General features: G+C 39.8%; 1 protein-coding gene and 1 pseudogene across 1 annotated transcript; both read left to right on the top strand.

Annotated features, from left to right (window-relative positions):
- Positions 1-1,781: 1,781 nt before the first annotated feature.
- The window catches only part of LOC133969874 (uncharacterized), a 42,191-nt pseudogene continuing 25,492 nt past the window's right edge, over positions 1,782-18,480 (top strand).
- Positions 14,074-16,908, top strand: LOC133969604 (collagenase 3-like). Its single transcript, XM_062406195.1, has 10 exons — positions 14,074-14,185; positions 14,296-14,543; positions 14,633-14,781; positions 15,039-15,167; positions 15,268-15,429; positions 15,524-15,650; positions 15,747-15,880; positions 16,000-16,159; positions 16,249-16,352; positions 16,474-16,908. The coding sequence occupies exons 1-10, from the start codon at positions 14,087-14,089 to the stop codon at positions 16,581-16,583; spliced, it is 1,422 nt and encodes a 473-aa protein (XP_062262179.1). The 5' UTR covers positions 14,074-14,086; the 3' UTR covers positions 16,584-16,908.

The following is an 18,480-nucleotide window of genomic DNA, read 5'->3' as shown; positions in this document are numbered from 1 at the left end:
TTTCATCCAGGAAAGACAAATAAAGATTGCATATGTTACTGTATTGTAGATACAAAGCTTTGATTTACTTCACCTGATATATAAGTTTCTCTAGTTTAATATTTTGCCTTCATGCTTAACTTCGAAGCCACTTGCTAAAACATTCGGTTTTGTCATGGCAGCTTGGTGTTTGTATAGTTGGAACAGGTCAATAAATATGTACGGGCCAGGGGTCTCTCACACACACACACACACCCACACAACACACACACACACACACACACACACATTTCCATCCATCCACTAATCCTTTGAGGGTCACAGGGAGCAGGAGCCAATCTCAGCTGACATTTAGCTAGAGACAGGCTATACTCTGGACAGGACACCAGGGCCAATGTACAGAGACAAACAATCATTCACTCTTGGATGGTGGGAGGAGGCTGGAGTACCTCTAGAAAACCCACACAAACATGGGAAGAACATGCAAACTGGGATTCAAACCAATTCTTTGAACAATGCTGACCACCACACCACCATGCTGCAGCTATGCTTATTAGGACTTCGCATTGACTTCCAATCTTAATTGACAGCGCAACCGAAACACCATCCCTAACCGTAACCATAAAAAGTTCATGCCTAACCCCAACGTCTCACATCTTTCCCTGAGTACAGTACACAGTACAAATTGCAAATTTCCCAATTGCAGGTATTATAAAGGTTTTTCTTAAGGTTAATCAAACAGGACCTCAGCAATGATGTTTTGCCGCATTAAGACCAGGCTTAGGTTCCTTTGGGGACAACTGGACCGGACAAGGTCACTATTTGTCTGTTTGCAAGATTAAGCAAAAACTACTGAGATAAGTTTCTCATAAGGGTGGGGAAATGACTGAAGGACAATGCAACTCTTTGTATTTCACAATCTGTGCTTGTGTAGTTAGCGTCCAAGAAGGTTTTATCTGTTGTAGATTAATATACGTATCAAAGTTTGACACGAATGGCACTAAAACCATTAATTACTAATGCTCAAACTAAAGGAGTTACTACCACCCCTGGTCTTGTCTACTACGTGAAGATCAGAGCTTCCTGTGGCCAGTGTGACCAAACATCACTGTTTTAAAACAACATTACTTCACAACTTACTCAGCAAACCATGCAACCCACAGCATGTACAGAGATTGAGGAAACTGTCACCAATTTGAGGAAGTGCTGACATCATTTTCTGTCTAATAAAGGCCACAAACATTGAGAAAACAAACACACTGGGCTTGTTCCCTGAGTAAATCAACATGTCTGTGTTGGAGTCAGCTCAAAATATACATCACCAGATCTTTTCATTCAAACTGTTAGTCACTGGGGATTTCTTGTAAAGTCATTGAGTCCCTCCGTCAAATGAGTCACAAGGAATTGCTCACAGGTTCCATGAATATGGAGTGATATATCGTTTGTTATGTTGTGTGTGCAGTAGAGCACGACGGGACACAACCCTAAGATAAAGCCTAATGACAGTACACAGGAAATAAACAATATACATCACAATATAACAGTACATGTTTTCAAGTTTTATATTGTGATACATAATAACATAACATTGAAATGAGTTGGACAGGGCAGTGAGTGAACATACGTGGGTTATTTCCTTATCAACTGTTCAGCTGAAACCTATTGAATATATATACTTCTCACATATCAACTGGCTACTGACATAAGAGGGGAACAACGTGACAAGAACAACCTGAGCATAAAGTCACAACAGAGAGATTGTATGATGCATAATTTCCAACAGTATAAGGAGTCAAACCGGGATGTGCAAAATCAGGCAGGTAAACTGACGTGCGCTAACATGTACAGCTGTACATTGTTAGACTGCAATCTTCCTCACTCAGGGTCTCCGTGCATCTTTCAGTGTAGTGTGAGAAGAGCAAGTTTTGACAAAGAATAATTACAACATCAAAAGGCCACCCTGCATTCCTCTTAGGCTATCGTACATAAACACTGTTTCGAAAAGGCACTCAATGCTGAGTGTTAAAAACACACACATGTCTCAGTGTCAAATAATGTTCCAGTATCAGTTTGATGTATGGTATGCTGTGACAACAGAACTGTCATACCACAGTTCCAGAAAATGACATCTTTCTGTGCAGACATCAATCAGACTTTGCCTTTTAAGCTTATAAAGACAATAAACTCATTGTTTAAAGCACACAACTATGGCTTTTACGTGTCAGAGTTTCTGTAAAAAACACTGACACACACATTTTGACACAACCTCAATCGTGGGTTGAGAGGAGGAGGAGGAATTGGAGTAGTAGGAGTAGAGCGTAAATTAGGTGACCAATCTGTGAAAATCCCTAGACTGTGGTACCACGGATAAACATATTCCGTAAAAGTAAATGATGTTTATACGCAGGAGTTTTTATTTTGAGTTGCATTTCCTGTGTATCAGTATCTGCACATGTTGACAAAAAGGGGGAAATGACAAATGGTTTACGCTATGTATTAATGCAACACATTTAGAGCAGAGTCATGTGAAGTCAAGTGTACTCATGCTGAAAAAAAACCCCCATCCGACATCATCTGGGAGATCACTTCAAATCAAAATCTAGTTCTTGCTAAACAACTGCACCTCGTTCATATAATGTTACAGGGAGGCGGGTTTGGCCTGCAGGGACAACCGCAGCAGTTTCTGAGTCAGTGTCAACATGTGTGTAATAGAATCTTATGAGTGTCCTTAGCAGGTTTTCCCCAGTGCTCCCACTTCCTTTGACTCAAGCTCTGCTGTACCTGTTGGAACTGGTGATTAGATGGTGATCAGTCACTGAGGCTATGACCTTGCTTCAGGTGTAAAACCGCCTCAATCCCAGCAAGTCCTCGTCAGCGCTGAGGTGACTCACGCTGGGAATGTCTGATGGCACTAATTGAAACGCTGCTGGTTCTGACGTCACTGGTGAAGTTTTGGCACACCTTTGAGTAGTTGATATACTTTTTTTCAAGAATAGAATTTAGGCCATATTAAGAAAAACTAATCCATAGATTTAGAGTATAATGTCTTAATATTCTGAGCATTAGTAAAAGAAATATATTTTTGTCTATCAAGCTCATTGAAACAGAGAAACAGTGAAATCCCTTCTGCGCAGACTCCAGTCGAAAACCAATACCAACTTTCCCCAATGTCCATCTGGTTCTATCTTTGGATAAGACTCCTGCTACTTTGATAATGTGGTGCTGATGTGCTAAAAGTACTCTGATATTTGTGAATCCTTTACTAAAGTATAACTAAAGATGCTTCACATTCCTCAATTTGACACAGACGACAGGCCGATCTTCTGATATTCCTCTCATAGGACACGTAGCCTTACATGACTTTACACTCATACTACAACTTTGATCTCATAAAATTACGACTTCTTGGATTATTACTACTTTATAGCCTAAATACTCTCTTGTAGAATGGTTCTACATTGATACTGAGTGTATTTCACTTTAAGGTGTCGGTTTATTTATATTTTCTTTTGCCAGGTTCCAGCTTTAATTGCTGGTTGTTTTATAGAGTAATCATAGAATGTTGGTTTGATTTAGTTCACACGCACATATTCTTATTAGTATAGGTTACTTTAATGGTTGACATTTGTCTATAAGGAGAACTTGCCAAAGGAGCTGCAGCTGAAAAGAAGTGAAAAACGTTATATAAAGCCTTTTATAGCTCCAGAGGAAGCAACAGAAAATGAGATGGACGAGCAATGGACTCGTGCTACAAATGGCTTTATATAAAGTGTGTGTACCAAATTTTATGTAGATTAATCAAACATTTCCATAAGTAAGGGGATCGCCAAGACGCCATCTTCTCGCGATCACAGCCATTTAGTGTCAATCCAATCCATTCGATGATGATCTATTTTACAGGGTAAGGGGTAAATTACCTGCTGGTGGTGTTAGTGGAGAAGTCTCAGAATGACCCAGATCAGTAGAGTTTATTGTCTAGGGACTATGAATATCTTAATTTAAACACAACCCATCAAACAGTTATGGTCTCACTGTAGTTTGGAGCAAAATGGTGGAACAACCGCTTGACATTGCCAAACAAACAATACATAAATTGAAATTAAGTAAAAGCGTGTGTTTTTTTATTCAAATTATTGTGGATTCATGGATCTAATGCTTTCCGCGGATGTAATGCTAGAGTCACAGGTGTGTTCCACCTTGTAGGCTGTCTACATGTCTCGGATCAGTTTTGAGACCACATAAAGCCGAGTACTGCGTCACACTCACAGTATTGCATGTGTGCATCCTTGAAGTTCACTTAAGGATTCACGCTTGCAACATTGTAGACCTTAGTGAAACAACACTTGTTTTGACTCTGATATAAATGTGTCCCTGTGCCAGGATTAATAAATGCAAAAGACATGAAGGATGCAGAGCAATAATTCAGAATTTTTCCTACCTTGCAGACAGTAAAACCATAAAGATAAACACTATAATTTATTTATGTCTGTAGGCTGTGAGCCAGAGTGCCTATCTGAGTTTTTAACCCAGCAATTTTCTGCTGCCCTAGAATAACACTGTCATAGTTCATATAAACCTTGTTTATGCAAATCCACTGCACACACCTGTACAGTAACTACATGTTATTACAAAACTTACATCGGTATACACACACACACACACACACACAAACACACACACTGTATCACAACAATGTGAAACAAGTGTGCATTAGTGAAAGAAGTACAATATCAGCTCTCAGGTGACTGAGAATGTGGTGCCACTATTTTCACTGGTCGACACGTGAGTCCTCCTTCAGGTGGACACGTGCATGTGTAGAGAAGAACGGCTCAGGAGGAAAAGAGGGTTGTCCAGTAGACAAAAGCTGATGGTTCGATCCTAATGTAATTCTGAAGTGTCCCTGGGCATTGAAGCCAACTGTCTAAATACGGATAGAAGAGTCGGATGCATGTGTGTAAGGCTTGTACTTGTTCTTCTACTTTGAGCGGTTGCAGTGAAAAGCACTCTATGAAATCTTTCGACGAGGGAATCTACAAATCCAAACGATGGTTCGGGTCCTCAAATGAGGGAATATTTTTTATCAGAATTGTGTTAGACTTTTCGAATCAACGCTAAGACGCCTTCAAGCTGTTCTGGTCGCCCAACACCTCACTAGGACACCTTATGCTGGTTTCATTAACAATATTATACTTGGAAAAACACTCATCCAAATTTCATTTCTGTAGCATTCTTGTTTTTATTTCAGTCCTTCCCATGTACATATACCCTCTTTGTCATCTTAGTCAGCTAGGCTCTGGCAGCTCTGCAGTTCCCATAGACCTTGGAGGGGATCTAAAGGGAGTGTTTCCTTTACAAGGTAAGTATTCTGATCAAATTTGAACATATTTAGAGCAGAAATGCTGCTAATAAGGCCAGTCAAGACTCCAATCTACTCTGAGATCCACTGTTCTGAGATACGTTTTGAAGAGACATTAAAGAATACCCTGTTATGTGCGAAGCCACCTTGCAGTTCTTGTTGGAACAGGAGCATTTAATTAACAGGTGGTCCCCACTGCAGCTCTGCACTCAGCCCTGTGTACCAGCAGCAGCACAGGTCAGACTAACTCGCTGGGACAAACCTGAAGATGCTCTGGCTGAGACTTCTGACTCTCCTGATGCCCGGCCTGGCCCCTGGGATGGGCATGCCTGTTCGGGCCCCACATCTTCCAGCACAACCCCACGCTGGGCCATCTGAGGCTGACCAGGAGTTTGCAGAGGTATTTGTGTCTTTATACATGTCCTACAATACCTGTTTAAAATAAACTAAAGGCAGATTTAGATTTACAGGTCTATGTGTGGTGTTTTATTTCTGCAAAACTCACTCTGAACAGCTTTACCACCCTATTACCTCAGCCTGGGAGGTATAATAGTTAGTTTTTACTCTAGTTAAGTTTCCCTAAAAGCTTCTGTAATGACCATTGACCCAGGACGCACTACCAGGACAATACTGTATAATGCAAGTGTTCAACCGGCTTGTAGAACTGTTTATGTGATAGAAGTTAATACATGTAATGTTCTTACTCAGAAAAACATTTCTCTGCACAGCCAGCCTTCTCTGGTGATAACAGATAAATAACAGCAGAGAGAACTGCAACCACACACACAGTCGCTGCTATCGCCACAGATCAATCCTGTGATTAAATGTCAGATTGGCGTTGCAATGACATTGATTAATGTTTTCCATATTAAACTTAATCGATTTATCATAAATAATGATAATAATGGCTTTATTAACTGAGATCACAGATTTCGATTTTTCATTTTTTTTTATTACTTTAAATGATATTATAATATTCTGCAGATTTTGTTTTGTTCAACACTCCCAGGAGTAAAACTGAGGTCAGTTTATAGGCCTGGATATTGAAAGTCAATTTATCCTGAAAACTGACGGCAGCATGTCTGTCACATCAAATTGTTCAAACTGTGAAGAATCAACATTTTATTTAATAATAATTCTTATATGTTGTTTGATCAAATAGTCCCTTATTTGAATTGAAAACTTCTCCAACTTAACAATACTTTTTATTACAGTAGAGTTTCATTAATTTAATATTTTGTACACCAATATCAGCCCCTGCTGCTAGTTATTTGCACAAATTTTGTTTGCATAACATAACAAGAACATGTGTTGTGTACTTAGATGGACTCTTATCAATAATACTTCCAATACAGAAGTTATTATTATTGTTAACTTGTTTACTCACTCTTTGCTTTTCTGTGTTCATAGACCATATTACACATTCCTATCTCCAATTATCGGCACTGGTATTACAGGGCTGTGAGCAAAGACAGTAAACAACATCTGGCCATTAAGAATACTGTACAAATGTATATACAGAGCTGCAGGCTACACAGTCTTTATGTGTTGCGTTGCTGCCCCAACACCTACACTCACGCGAGTACATTACAGCATACCGTTATTAAGGGTGGGAGAAAATGTTTGGAATGTTTAGAGTAAAGACAGTTTTTTGCTGACTTACTGAATGAACATTTTCAGGAGTATCTAAGGCGTTTTTACGACCACCGGCCTAAACTGGAGAGACAGAGGAGGAGTGGGGACTCAGGTGGAGATGCCGAGTGGAGCAGTGGACTCTGTGATAAGCTGCAGAGCATGCAGCGCTTCTTTGGGTTACCTCCGAGCGGGGAGCTGACCAAAGAGACTCTGGCAGCTATGAAGAGGCCGCGCTGTGGTCTGTCGGATGTGGAACCTTTTGGAGAGACATTCCGATGGAGAATGAGCACCCTCAGCTACAGGTTAGAAGTGACGTATGCAGCAGTGCAGTAAAAAGATGTGGATGGGATTTGTAGGTCCCTTAGGTCAAGTCACCAGCATGCCAACATGTTAACAATGACAAAAGGTTTGCCTTTCAGATTTTTACCTCCATTAAGTATGTTCGAAGTAGTGAATACATTAAAATCTGAGGCGCTCTCTCACCTGTTTTGCCAAATGAGCACGATCACCCTGGTGTCACGTTTCCATTGATACCCATCAGATGTTGGCAGGTGTATGTGGGATTTTTGACTATTAGAAAGGGGGCTTGATAAACACAACCAATCATTTTAATCAGAGCAAATTAAGTGATGGCAGGCATACCTGTCTGTTACTAACTGCCCTGTCTGCCTGTGCAAACCCGGCCAATGCTCTCACAACACATGACCAGAGTCTTCAGGGGGGGCATTGCCTACACTGCTGAAGCAAAGGTGAAAGTCAGAAGTTAGAGCGAATTACAGAAAATCTGGCTTCTAACTGTTTTCAGGCATAGCACGTTCATATAGGCGTGGCTTTGAGGTGAGGGCCAATGGCTATGGTTTTCAGGTACTTGGTTGCAAACTAGGTGCTGGATAATCTGAAAGAAGAAGAGGAAATATATCAGGTAGTAAAATTCTGCACATTTGCCTCAGGATTGCCGACTCCAACCTTCCCATCTCAGCCTCCAGGTTTCGCAAAATCGCAAGGGCAGCATGGAAAGTCTGGTCCAGTGTTACGCCGATGAAATTTCGCAAACGGAGCAGGAAAGAGGCCGACATTGTCATCTCCTTCTTCAATGGTGGTAAGCTCTGAAGAGATCTCTTAACCCAAACCCCTTCGCACAGCAATCCTGACACTGGCATATGAAATTTTACACAAATTCAATGCTTGGGATGCACTGTTTTTTCCAGACCATGAGGATGGATCACGTTTTGATGGCAAAGGAGGAATCCTGGCTCATGCCTTTCTACCTGGGTCTGGGATTGGTGGGGATGTCCACTTTGATGCTGAAGAAGACTGGAGCTTGAATTCGACCGGTACAAGTGTGAAGAATCTCAAAAGAGACCTATCTCTCTCTTAAAGTAGTCTTTTGTTAACTTTCAATTTTAATAAATAAACTTTTTGGGCTGAGAGTAAAGCACAGAGCCTGGAAATATAGCCTGGATGACTCTAAAGCTCACTACGAAACACAGGCCACAGCACCAGGCACATGTTTTAAAAGGTTTGTACTTACTCTCTTAATTAAAAACAGATGTGTTTTCGGCCTAATGTGCAATAGACCCATCAGAATGCCATCTATCACACCTGCAGCTTGGCAGATTGCTATTATAGTGGTGGACCTGCCCCCACTTCTCTGCTTGTAAAAGTGCACAATCAGACCACCTGCGAGTGTAATCAAAAACATTTGTGTTTTTCTTTCTTGACCATGCCCCCTTAAGATAAAACTATAAAAGCACATTAGCTTTCATCTGCCTCATGATAGCAATGCGTCAAGAATGCACCTGAGCACACCTTATTTCAAGACCATGGGCACCAGGCTCAGTGCTAGTGGGTTCACGGTCTGAACAACATGGGGGCTGGCGCTCTGAAACTACATCTCTGCTTTGCATAAGGTTGTGCCAGATATATGATGTGGTCCTCCATCCTTTTTGTTTTACCCATTAACCCACCAAACAAGTGTACCTTCTCTTTATGCCAAGGTGACTATGGGTTTATGTTAATAGAACTTAGTGGCATCCATCATCTCTACACTACATTAATGCTTACATATGTCTGCTGCTTTGTGCAGCCTAACAGCCTTTCCACCAATCCCTAACTTGGCTTCTCTTCCAGCTCAAGGCTTCAACCTATTTGCTGTGGCAGTCCATGAATTTGGCCATGCTATTGGCCTGTTCCACTCATCTGATCCTGGAGCCATTATGTATCCAGCATACAACTTTGCCTCCAAACATGAGCTGCAGCTCTCCTTCCGCGATGTTAAAGACATCCAACACCTTTATGGTAAGTTCAGCTGGTTTCGTCGTATTCATGAGCACCATTTCACTGCTTGGATTGATTTGAATGCAGAAATATATTTTGGTTATTTTTTACACTTTACATATTACAAATATTGCCAGTTTAGTTATGTGACACTTAACACATTTGTGTAGATAAGCATAATGTGTGTTTGTTCACATCGCAGTGGTGTGGAAAAAAGCTACAACCCACAACATCCTCTATCTGTTTCATCATTATACTGCTGAAATTTGCTCAAGGACAGTGAAATAATTTGTCCAGTGTCAACAATTTATTTTGAAATCTAAATTCTATGTTAAGTGTTTCCTAAAGCTCTCTGTGAAAATGTACGCTACTTTTCTAAATGCCTGTTTTTCAGTCCTTTCAGCAATGACTGAATGGAAAGCATTACAACACAAACACGTTTAATGGATATGTTATACTGCTTGCAGACAATTGAGGTTTTGACTTTAAGTGTCTCATGCATTTGCCTGCAGCTTTTATTTGAATTTATCTAAAAATGAATTATGTTGGGAAGAATCTAAGTGCAAGGTATCTCTGTCTCTGTCAATAAGGCACATTTCTTTCTTGACTCGCCTGCAGGTATCAGTCCCAATTTTGTTTCATTATTCTCAAAAAATCCGCCTCCGAGAACACCTGATAAATGTGATCCAGATTTGTCCTTCGATGCTGTAACAGAGTTACAACAGGAGCTCATGTTTTTCAAAGACAGGTATGTAAATTCCAGTGTGTTGTAGATAATGAAAGAGCCAGACTCACATCTGGTGTTTTGTTGGTCTAAGGATAATGAAAAAAGAACTTCCTGACCCTTCAGATTTATGTGGCGCAAACATCCTCAGTTTGAGGAAACAGGGATGACTCTGATTACCAGTCTGTGGACAGACATTATACCTCCCTTCTTGGATGCTGTCTATGAGAATTTGGAGAGGAATGTTAATGTGTTTTTCAAAGGTAACATCACAATCAACTTTTCTCCCCCCAAAAATGGCATACTTTATACCTGTGTATATGTAACAGTAGTGTTTCTGTTTCAGGTCATCAGTACTGGATGATGAAGCAGCTGAAACTGGAAGAAGGTTTTCCTAGAAACATCTCAGACTTGGGATTTCCCTCCAGAATAAAGTCTATAGATGCTGCTGTTCATTTAGTAAATGACCACTACACTGTCTTCTTCACTGGCCTGGAGTGTTGGAAGTATGTACGATGCTACAGTCCCCTACAATTATTTCCTTATTTCCAGACTCCCCTCATCTAACTCTAGACAGGGAAACTATTTTCCAAAATTTAAAACCAATGTTACTACTTTATGCCATTATTTAAAATCAGTATTTTCATAATTTAAGGATAGCTGTGGGGCATCTGGATACTTGCTATCATATACAGCAATTCTAAATTATTTTTAATAATTTCTTTCGGAACTACAGTTGTTGGTTATGATTGGCCTACAGCAGTGGAAACAACACTATTCTTCTGTTATGAAATGCAGTGTAATTTGGTAAAGAGAATCAGTCTCAGAGTTAAGCAAAGCATGATTGTGAATAATCTAAGGACGATAATTAACCAAATTTATTACACTAATTTACCTCAAATTTAGCAATTGTAGTATTACAAATTTGAATATGTTTACATTTATACATGCTTGAAAGTAAAACATTTCACTTTAAAGCTATAAGATTATAGAGTTTTAAGATCAAAGATTTGGGATTTAAGTTAATTACAGAAATGATCGAAGAATGTTAAGGCAATATACAGAGCTTCTGTTGGAGAAGAACCAAATGTAGACAATATTATATAATCGGCATATAAACAGATATGTAGTTCTTTGTTGGATTAGTACTATTGATTATTTAGATAGGACATATTACAGGACAGAACCCTTTAGTACTCCTTTATAGTTGTTACATGGTGGGATAATCTGACACAATCAATGCAGTTTGCCTAATAACAATAGACTAATATAACTACTTTAAGACAGTGTAATTTGTCAAGTCAAGCAGAGCAGTCAGCTGTACTCCGAGTCTTACCCTTCCTGTAACATCGTCTCTGCATTGGATGGTTTGTGTTACTGTAGGTCAATAATAAATCTATTATTTATTATATCCTTAATGCCACAGTTTTTAAGGCAGTTGTTGAAAGAAGTTCACTTTGTTACGCATTAGCACTATGATGCTGTATATTGAGTAAACCATACCAGACGTTACCAGACTACTTCCTCATAATGTTTTAGGTAATAACAACTTACATTTCCTGTGTGAGTAAAAACAAATGTCATGTTGTCACCGGCTCAGCTATTTCTCATACAACAAGGGTACAATGATACAATGATATTGGTGTCATAAGACACAGCAGGAAAACTGTAACCATACTTACCCAAAATGTTCACCTATATTATCTGAGGAGTGTATTGTAACTGATGAGCAGGAAAAGTTCTACCCTGATTCTTTCATGTACTGTACCCAGGTATAATGAGCAGCAGAAGATGATGGAGGGGTCACCTGTTCTCCTAGAGCAGCTGTGGCCGGGGATTCCAGCTCCAATAGATGCAGCTGTCTTCTATGATGGTAGTTTCATTACCTTCCTTCTCTGGATTCAACAAGTTCCATGCTTAGGATTCAGCAACATACTTTGTTTATTTAAATGCAACAGAAGAGATTTACTGTGCATTTCTCACTGACTCTGTTGTTCTAGATTGATATTCAGCTCAAAAAAGGAGAGAATATTGAGATATAATATGTTGCGATCCTGTCCAATAAAGCACAAGCATTACTTTGAAGAAGGATCTGATGTCTAAAAATGCTACACAGTATATAATTTACAACACTATTGTCTTGATCACATCATTCTTGATGATGAATCTTGATTCTTCCACAGAATTTTTGCACATCTTCAAGGGAAACGTTCATTATACATATGACTCTAACACCAAAAGTGTTGTCTCCACCAACCCTGTCAACGACGTGCTGGAATGCAACAGGGACAAGGAAAACAATGAAATACTGACGGAGAGGAGATGATTGAAGGGAGGTGCTCTATGAAGATGATGGTGATGATGCCGTGTATCTGCTGTGAGTGTACACAAGAAGAGTTACAAATCTGTATTTACCAATAACCACAATGTTCCTAATAACAAACTGGGAAGTTTTGAATAAAAGGGAAGTGGTTGTGTGCCAATGTGTCATAAAATGTTGTAATAACTGTGAATGTACCTTTACAGTTTTTTATGTTGTGGTCGCTTTTTATAGTTAAACTAAAATGTGTTTTAAATGTTTTCCTCAAATTTCACAGGATTCCTCTACTCCCTAAAGTTGCATCGATGGATTTATGTTTGCATCACTATGACACTGTAATTAATTGGTCATTGATTATGGAGGGGGGGTGGGGGTGATGTAAATATTACATTTGTGTGTCTGCGTTTGCAGCTGTTGCTTAATTTACCTGAGACAATCAATTTCACAATAAAATGATTTCTGTTCTTGACAGTTTCCAATATTAGCTAACAGTGACCACACTGTAGCTTTCCACAGTTATGTAGAAAGTGTAGATGGAGTTTTACAGACACATCACACAGCTCTTACATCACGTACAAAACTAATCAAAATGTATATGCAGCACAGCATCCATGAAGGCGGCGGAAATAAAGGAGAACCTGTTGGTACTCTCTGTATTTATCACTTGGAAGGATGATCTGAGTCCATCAGTGCAGGTTGCCTTTGTTCCATCACACAAAAATAACAACTTAAAGATAGTGTATTTTATTAAATCAAACAAAATGGTCAGCAGTTCAAACGATGAATTACGTTTTTTCATGTCTGAGCCTTGTATAACATACAAGTCGGTATCTGGAGTGGCAGGTTGTATGGGTGTGTTCAACAGACATTTATCTGTATTATCTATAAACAGAGTGGCAACAGATACAAATTCCTATGCAATACAATAGCCATATCTGTGAAAGAAAGAACCTATTACATGTATCGATATTTCCCTCAAAGGGGAATTTATAGATTTATTCATAAAGACTACTTGACTTTTTGATATGGTTACTGAATGCAGGTTGATGGTGGACAAGGTTGCCCTTGCCTGTCAGAAGTTTATTTTTAAATGTAGTGAAACAGGGATTTTATGATGACTGACGAATTGTGTCTGTGCTTGTTTACGAGGCAACGTGATGTCATAGGCTCGGCAGTGGCAACAACAGCATCAGGGCAGGTGAAGAGGGTTTGTGATTCAAAGGTCGACTATTGAAGAAAAGAGTAAAGAATATAATCCACAAAAACAAAAAAAAAATCATTATTTGTTTATCTATCAAATCTCTTATTTCAATCACTAGAGAACATGTTTTAAATAACTTTTGTAGATCCAGATGTATGTTACAAAAAAGAAAATTATGTAATTGTGCCTCTGAGGTTTTTGATTGTATTTTGCAAAATAAAATAAAAAAGATAAGGGAGGGAATTATGGTACCAAGCCAAATAGAATAAATCTTTGAAACATATTCACATGAATATTTCCAGTTTCTATGATGCTTTTTTGGTGCTTTTTTTCGTAAAACATTTTGTTTTCATTGATATACAATGCAATCTCTGATATACATCATAAACCTGACGTTTCATCATAATTACAGAGTCTGATTTGGAAAAGTTTTGGTTGGATGAGCAATCACATAGTCTCACTTCCTCTTTTGTCCATAAAAGGAATATTTCCTGAGTCACTTACTCCAGGAGTTTGTTGCTCAACCTGGCCAGTCCCCAGCCTATAAAGCAGCAGCCTCCAGCACAGTGAAGTTCAGTGAATTCACTGAGGAACATGATGACTTTCAACCTGAGCATTCTACTAAGCCTGGCAGCTGCAGTTTACTGTATGCCAATATCACAGGATACAAATCAAGATGAGAGTTTTGCAGAGGTATGTATGATTTCTTTTCTGCTTAATGCATGTATACTATTTTACAATATTAGATCAGTACAACTGATGCCCATCAGTATGAAGAATCTAACACTTGTATTTTCTTGCAGAACTACCTGAAGCAATTTTTCAACCTGACAGAAGAGAGCGGCCCAGCTGTCAGACGGGGAATCAGTCCAGTGACCAAGAAGCTGGCTGAGATGCAAAGATTCTTTGGCCTCCAGGTCACTGGGAACCTGGACACTGATACCATAGCCATGATGAAGAAGCCCCGCTGTGGCGTTCCAGATGTCAACATCGCCAGTTTCTCCATTACTGGAAAAAACTACAAGTGGGAGAAAAACAGCCTAACCTACAGGTGCAGGATCTGAAGAATGTGTTAGAGAGAACTGAGAGCACAACTTGTGAAGAAACTAAGTATATTCATTTTTTTTTATTGTCCTACAGGATTGAGAACTACACACCTGATATGACCATGGCAGAGGTGGACGACTCCATGGAGAAAGCACTGCAGGTTTGGGCCAAAGTCACTCCCCTGAGATTTACGAGAATCTACAGTGGCACCGCGGACATCATGATCTCCTTCGGCCGTCAATGTGAGTGCAAAAGAAACAGGAGCAGACTCTCTCTCTCTCTCTGTCAGTTTACCGATAGGTCCTAGAAAGCATCTCAGTTTTTATTAGGTGTTTGCTCAGTCTTGAATCGCATTGGACAGCTGATCTATGATAGCAGGATGCAGAGGATTCTTTTTTTTAAACTGTTGTCATTTGTTAGTTTTTATAGGAAACCAATTGGGGCTTTGTATCTGTATTTGGTTTAGAAAATCTGACCTGAATTTCCTCTTACTCAACAGCTCATGGAGATTTTTACCCCTTTGACGGCCCTGATGGCACTCTCGCTCACGCCTTCGCCCCGTCTCCTGGCATCGGAGGGGATGCTCATTTTGATGAAGATGAGACTTTCACCTTCCGTTCCAACGCAGGTTAGTTTGCTATGCTTACAGAGATTGTCTTGCTAACTGCTCTATCAGTGTGTTTGACTTAAGCTGTAACCCACCTGTAAATCCGTGCTTTTTGCTATAGGCTACGTCCTCTTCATGGTAGCTGCCCATGAGTTCGGCCACTCCCTGGGCTTGGCTCACTCTGATGATCCTGGTGCACTCATGTACCCTGTCTACACATACAGAAACCCTGAAACCTTTGTTCTGCCCCATGATGATGTCAAGGGCATCCAGTCTCTCTATGGTTAGTATTAGCTGGATCACAAATACTTCCCTGATGCACACAAAAGTCACTGAGTTCACATGCAATATGACATTGTTTTTTATTTTACCTCCAGGTTCAAACCCTGTTAAGGATCCTAACCCTGGACCCACACCCCCCCCCACCCCTAATGCCTGTGATACAACCATGGTTTTGGATGCTGTTGTCACCGTGAGAGGAGAGATGTTATTCTTCAAAGACAGGTAGCTGAATGCTCAAATATCTGAATACAACAATATTTTTCCCCCACTGAAGATCCTGCCTTTGAGCTGATTTCTGATTTGAATGTGCATTCTTAGCTTCATGTGGCGTAGCCACCCCCAAAGCACAACACCTCGGCAGTTTCTCATCGCAAACTTTTGGCCTGATGCCCCAGACAGTATCGATGCTGCGTATGAGAGTCATCACTTAGACAGGGTGTATGTCTTTAAAGGTATGTATTCCCTGTGTCCACCTAGAGCTCTTATTATGTCGCACTCTTTTCAAGTCAAGATCATTTATCTTACTTATGTTCACTGAAAAATATTTTCTTTTGAATTTTCACTTCCGCAGGTCGCAAAGTTTGGGCGTTCAGGGGCTATGACCTTGTACAAGGCTATCCAATGTCAATCTCCAGTTTCGGTCTGCCCAAAACCCTGGAGAAAGTTGACGCTGCTCTCTACGATGTGCACTCTGGCAAGACTCTGTTCTTTGTCGGCAGAACTTACTACAGGTGTGCTCACAGTAATTTCGGTGCCTTAGGTAGGATGTTGATGCTAACTTTCAATAGTGAATCATTCTAATACCCATCGGTTCCTTCAGTTATGATGAAGCAGAGAAGACTATGGACCAGGGACTCCCCAAAGATGTTGATCAGACCTTCTCTGGACTGACCAGCAAGGTCACAGCAGCTTTCCAGTACAGAGGTGAGTCGCAATTCAAGCTCATTCATACTTTTCCAAGACAAGATGAAAATGTTGAGAGTTCCTGAGTCTTTCCACACTTTGCCTGAAACAGGAACTAACATCCACTATCTTTGCTCTGCAGGTTTTAGTTACATCTACAGTGGACCCTTCATGTTCGAGTACAGCATGAGAAGCGGCAGATTGTTCCGCACTCTCGGTAACAGCTACTTCTTACAATGCACTAACTACTAGACCCCTTTACCTATCCTGTTAATGTAGCTCCTCTGCACGAAAATGAAGGCACCAAAGATTAAACAAAACCTCCATGATACGTTATACCTTGATGGGTATACTGGCTTCATGTCTTTTCCCATAAAAGCACCTTGTTTTTTAAAAACTTTTTAAATTATCATTTTGTGATTTCAGTTACAATTTTTTTCATATTATTTATTATATTCATTGTTTTAGTATTGCTGTTGCGTTCAATGAAGTTTAACCAAATTTATGTATTCAGGATGTTTACAAAACTGTGACACGGTCAAAATGTATTGGCGCGTGAATAAAAAATTAAAAATCATATATATATTTGGATTGTGTTTGCTGTTATTAAGAATGTACATCAATATTAGCCATGAGCTTCCTTTATATATATATATTGTTGCACTTTACACTTAGTCAGTCAAATACACTATTATGGCTGGGCACAATTTATTAGAGAAGTTTTTAAAATATACTGTTATATTTGGAGTTTGTTCTTCATGAGACCCTCCAGCACCAGGATCAGCTCCAGGCCCATGTCAAAGTCCAGTAGAGACACAGGCTGATTCTCATCAAGAGCTGCCTCCCATTTTGATCCTCAAACATAAGAACAATTGAGGGGATTAGGAACAGAAACTCCTGTGATAATTCAAATCAAATCAAATTTTATTTGATTAGCCCATATTCACAAATCACAATTTGTCTCATAGGGCTTTAACAAGGTGTGACATCATCTGACATTAACCCTTAACAAGAGTAAGGAAAGACTATCCCCAAAACAGTGTAAACAGACCAGGAAACCTCAGTGAGAGCCACATGTGAGGGATCCCACTCCCAGGATGGACACAAGTGCAATATATGCCACGTGTATTGGAAACATTGATTAGAAGAGTAGCATAATGGAAATTAAATGAATTGAGAAGTTATTGTCAGAAATGGTGGAGTATCTTTAGCAGACATATTGTATATAAAGCAGTCTGGTTGAAAATATAAGTCCAAGATCAGCTGCTGTTACAATCAGGATCCACCACTACAATCAGATATCACCATAGTCCACAATCCATCAACATGATCCAGTGATCAGGATCCATCATCAGCTGCCAATTCGATCAGGGTCCGACACCATTATCCACGATCAGTTGCCAACTTGATACAAGCTCCGCCATACGATCTCGATCTCTAATTCGCGTTACACAATCATGTTCCACGATGTGGAAACAATAAAGCACAAGGACTCCAGTAAAGAAGTTATGCTAGTAATATGGATGATAAGACATCAATGTCTATAATGTGATAAAGAGGGAGAATAGGAAAAAGAAGCTCCATTTGTCATGTGTTCCCCGACATTCTGGACCTATAGCAGCATAACTAAGAGCAGGTCCAAGACAAGCCTGAACCAGCTCTAACTATGAGCTTTATCATATATAAAGGTTTTTAGCCTACTCTTAAACGTACAGATGGTGTCTGCCTCCCAATCTGAAAGTGGGAGATGATTCCACAGGACAGTAGCTTGAAAGCTGAAAGCTCTGTCTCCTACTCTACTTTTAGAGACTTTGGAGACAACAACCAAAAAAACTCAGAGTGAGCCACATGTGGGTGATCCCGCTTGCGAACATAAGAACTGTACCATTTAGCAACAGAAGAAGGTAGCCGGGTCTGATAAAGCACTTCACTTAACATTGTTGCAGACCTTCAGCCTTTCATGGCATTAGGCAGGTGGTTTTAATGTTGTTAAAATCATACCAAGTGAGCCATCGATAATTTTCATCAAAGAGACAATAAGTGGAAATAGTTGGAAGTTTTGATGGATCCAACTGTCCAACAAATTTTGATTTCTATTTGTATGACAAACCTTTTCTACATGCTGAGGTTGCTGCAGTAATGTGGCATA

This window comes from Platichthys flesus, chromosome 15 (genome assembly GCF_949316205.1).
Source record: "Platichthys flesus chromosome 15, fPlaFle2.1, whole genome shotgun sequence".
In the NCBI taxonomy this organism is placed as follows: domain Eukaryota; kingdom Metazoa; phylum Chordata; class Actinopteri; order Pleuronectiformes; family Pleuronectidae; genus Platichthys; species Platichthys flesus.
Note: the sequence above shows the minus strand (reverse complement) of the source record. Positions and strands in the feature narration are given on the sequence as shown.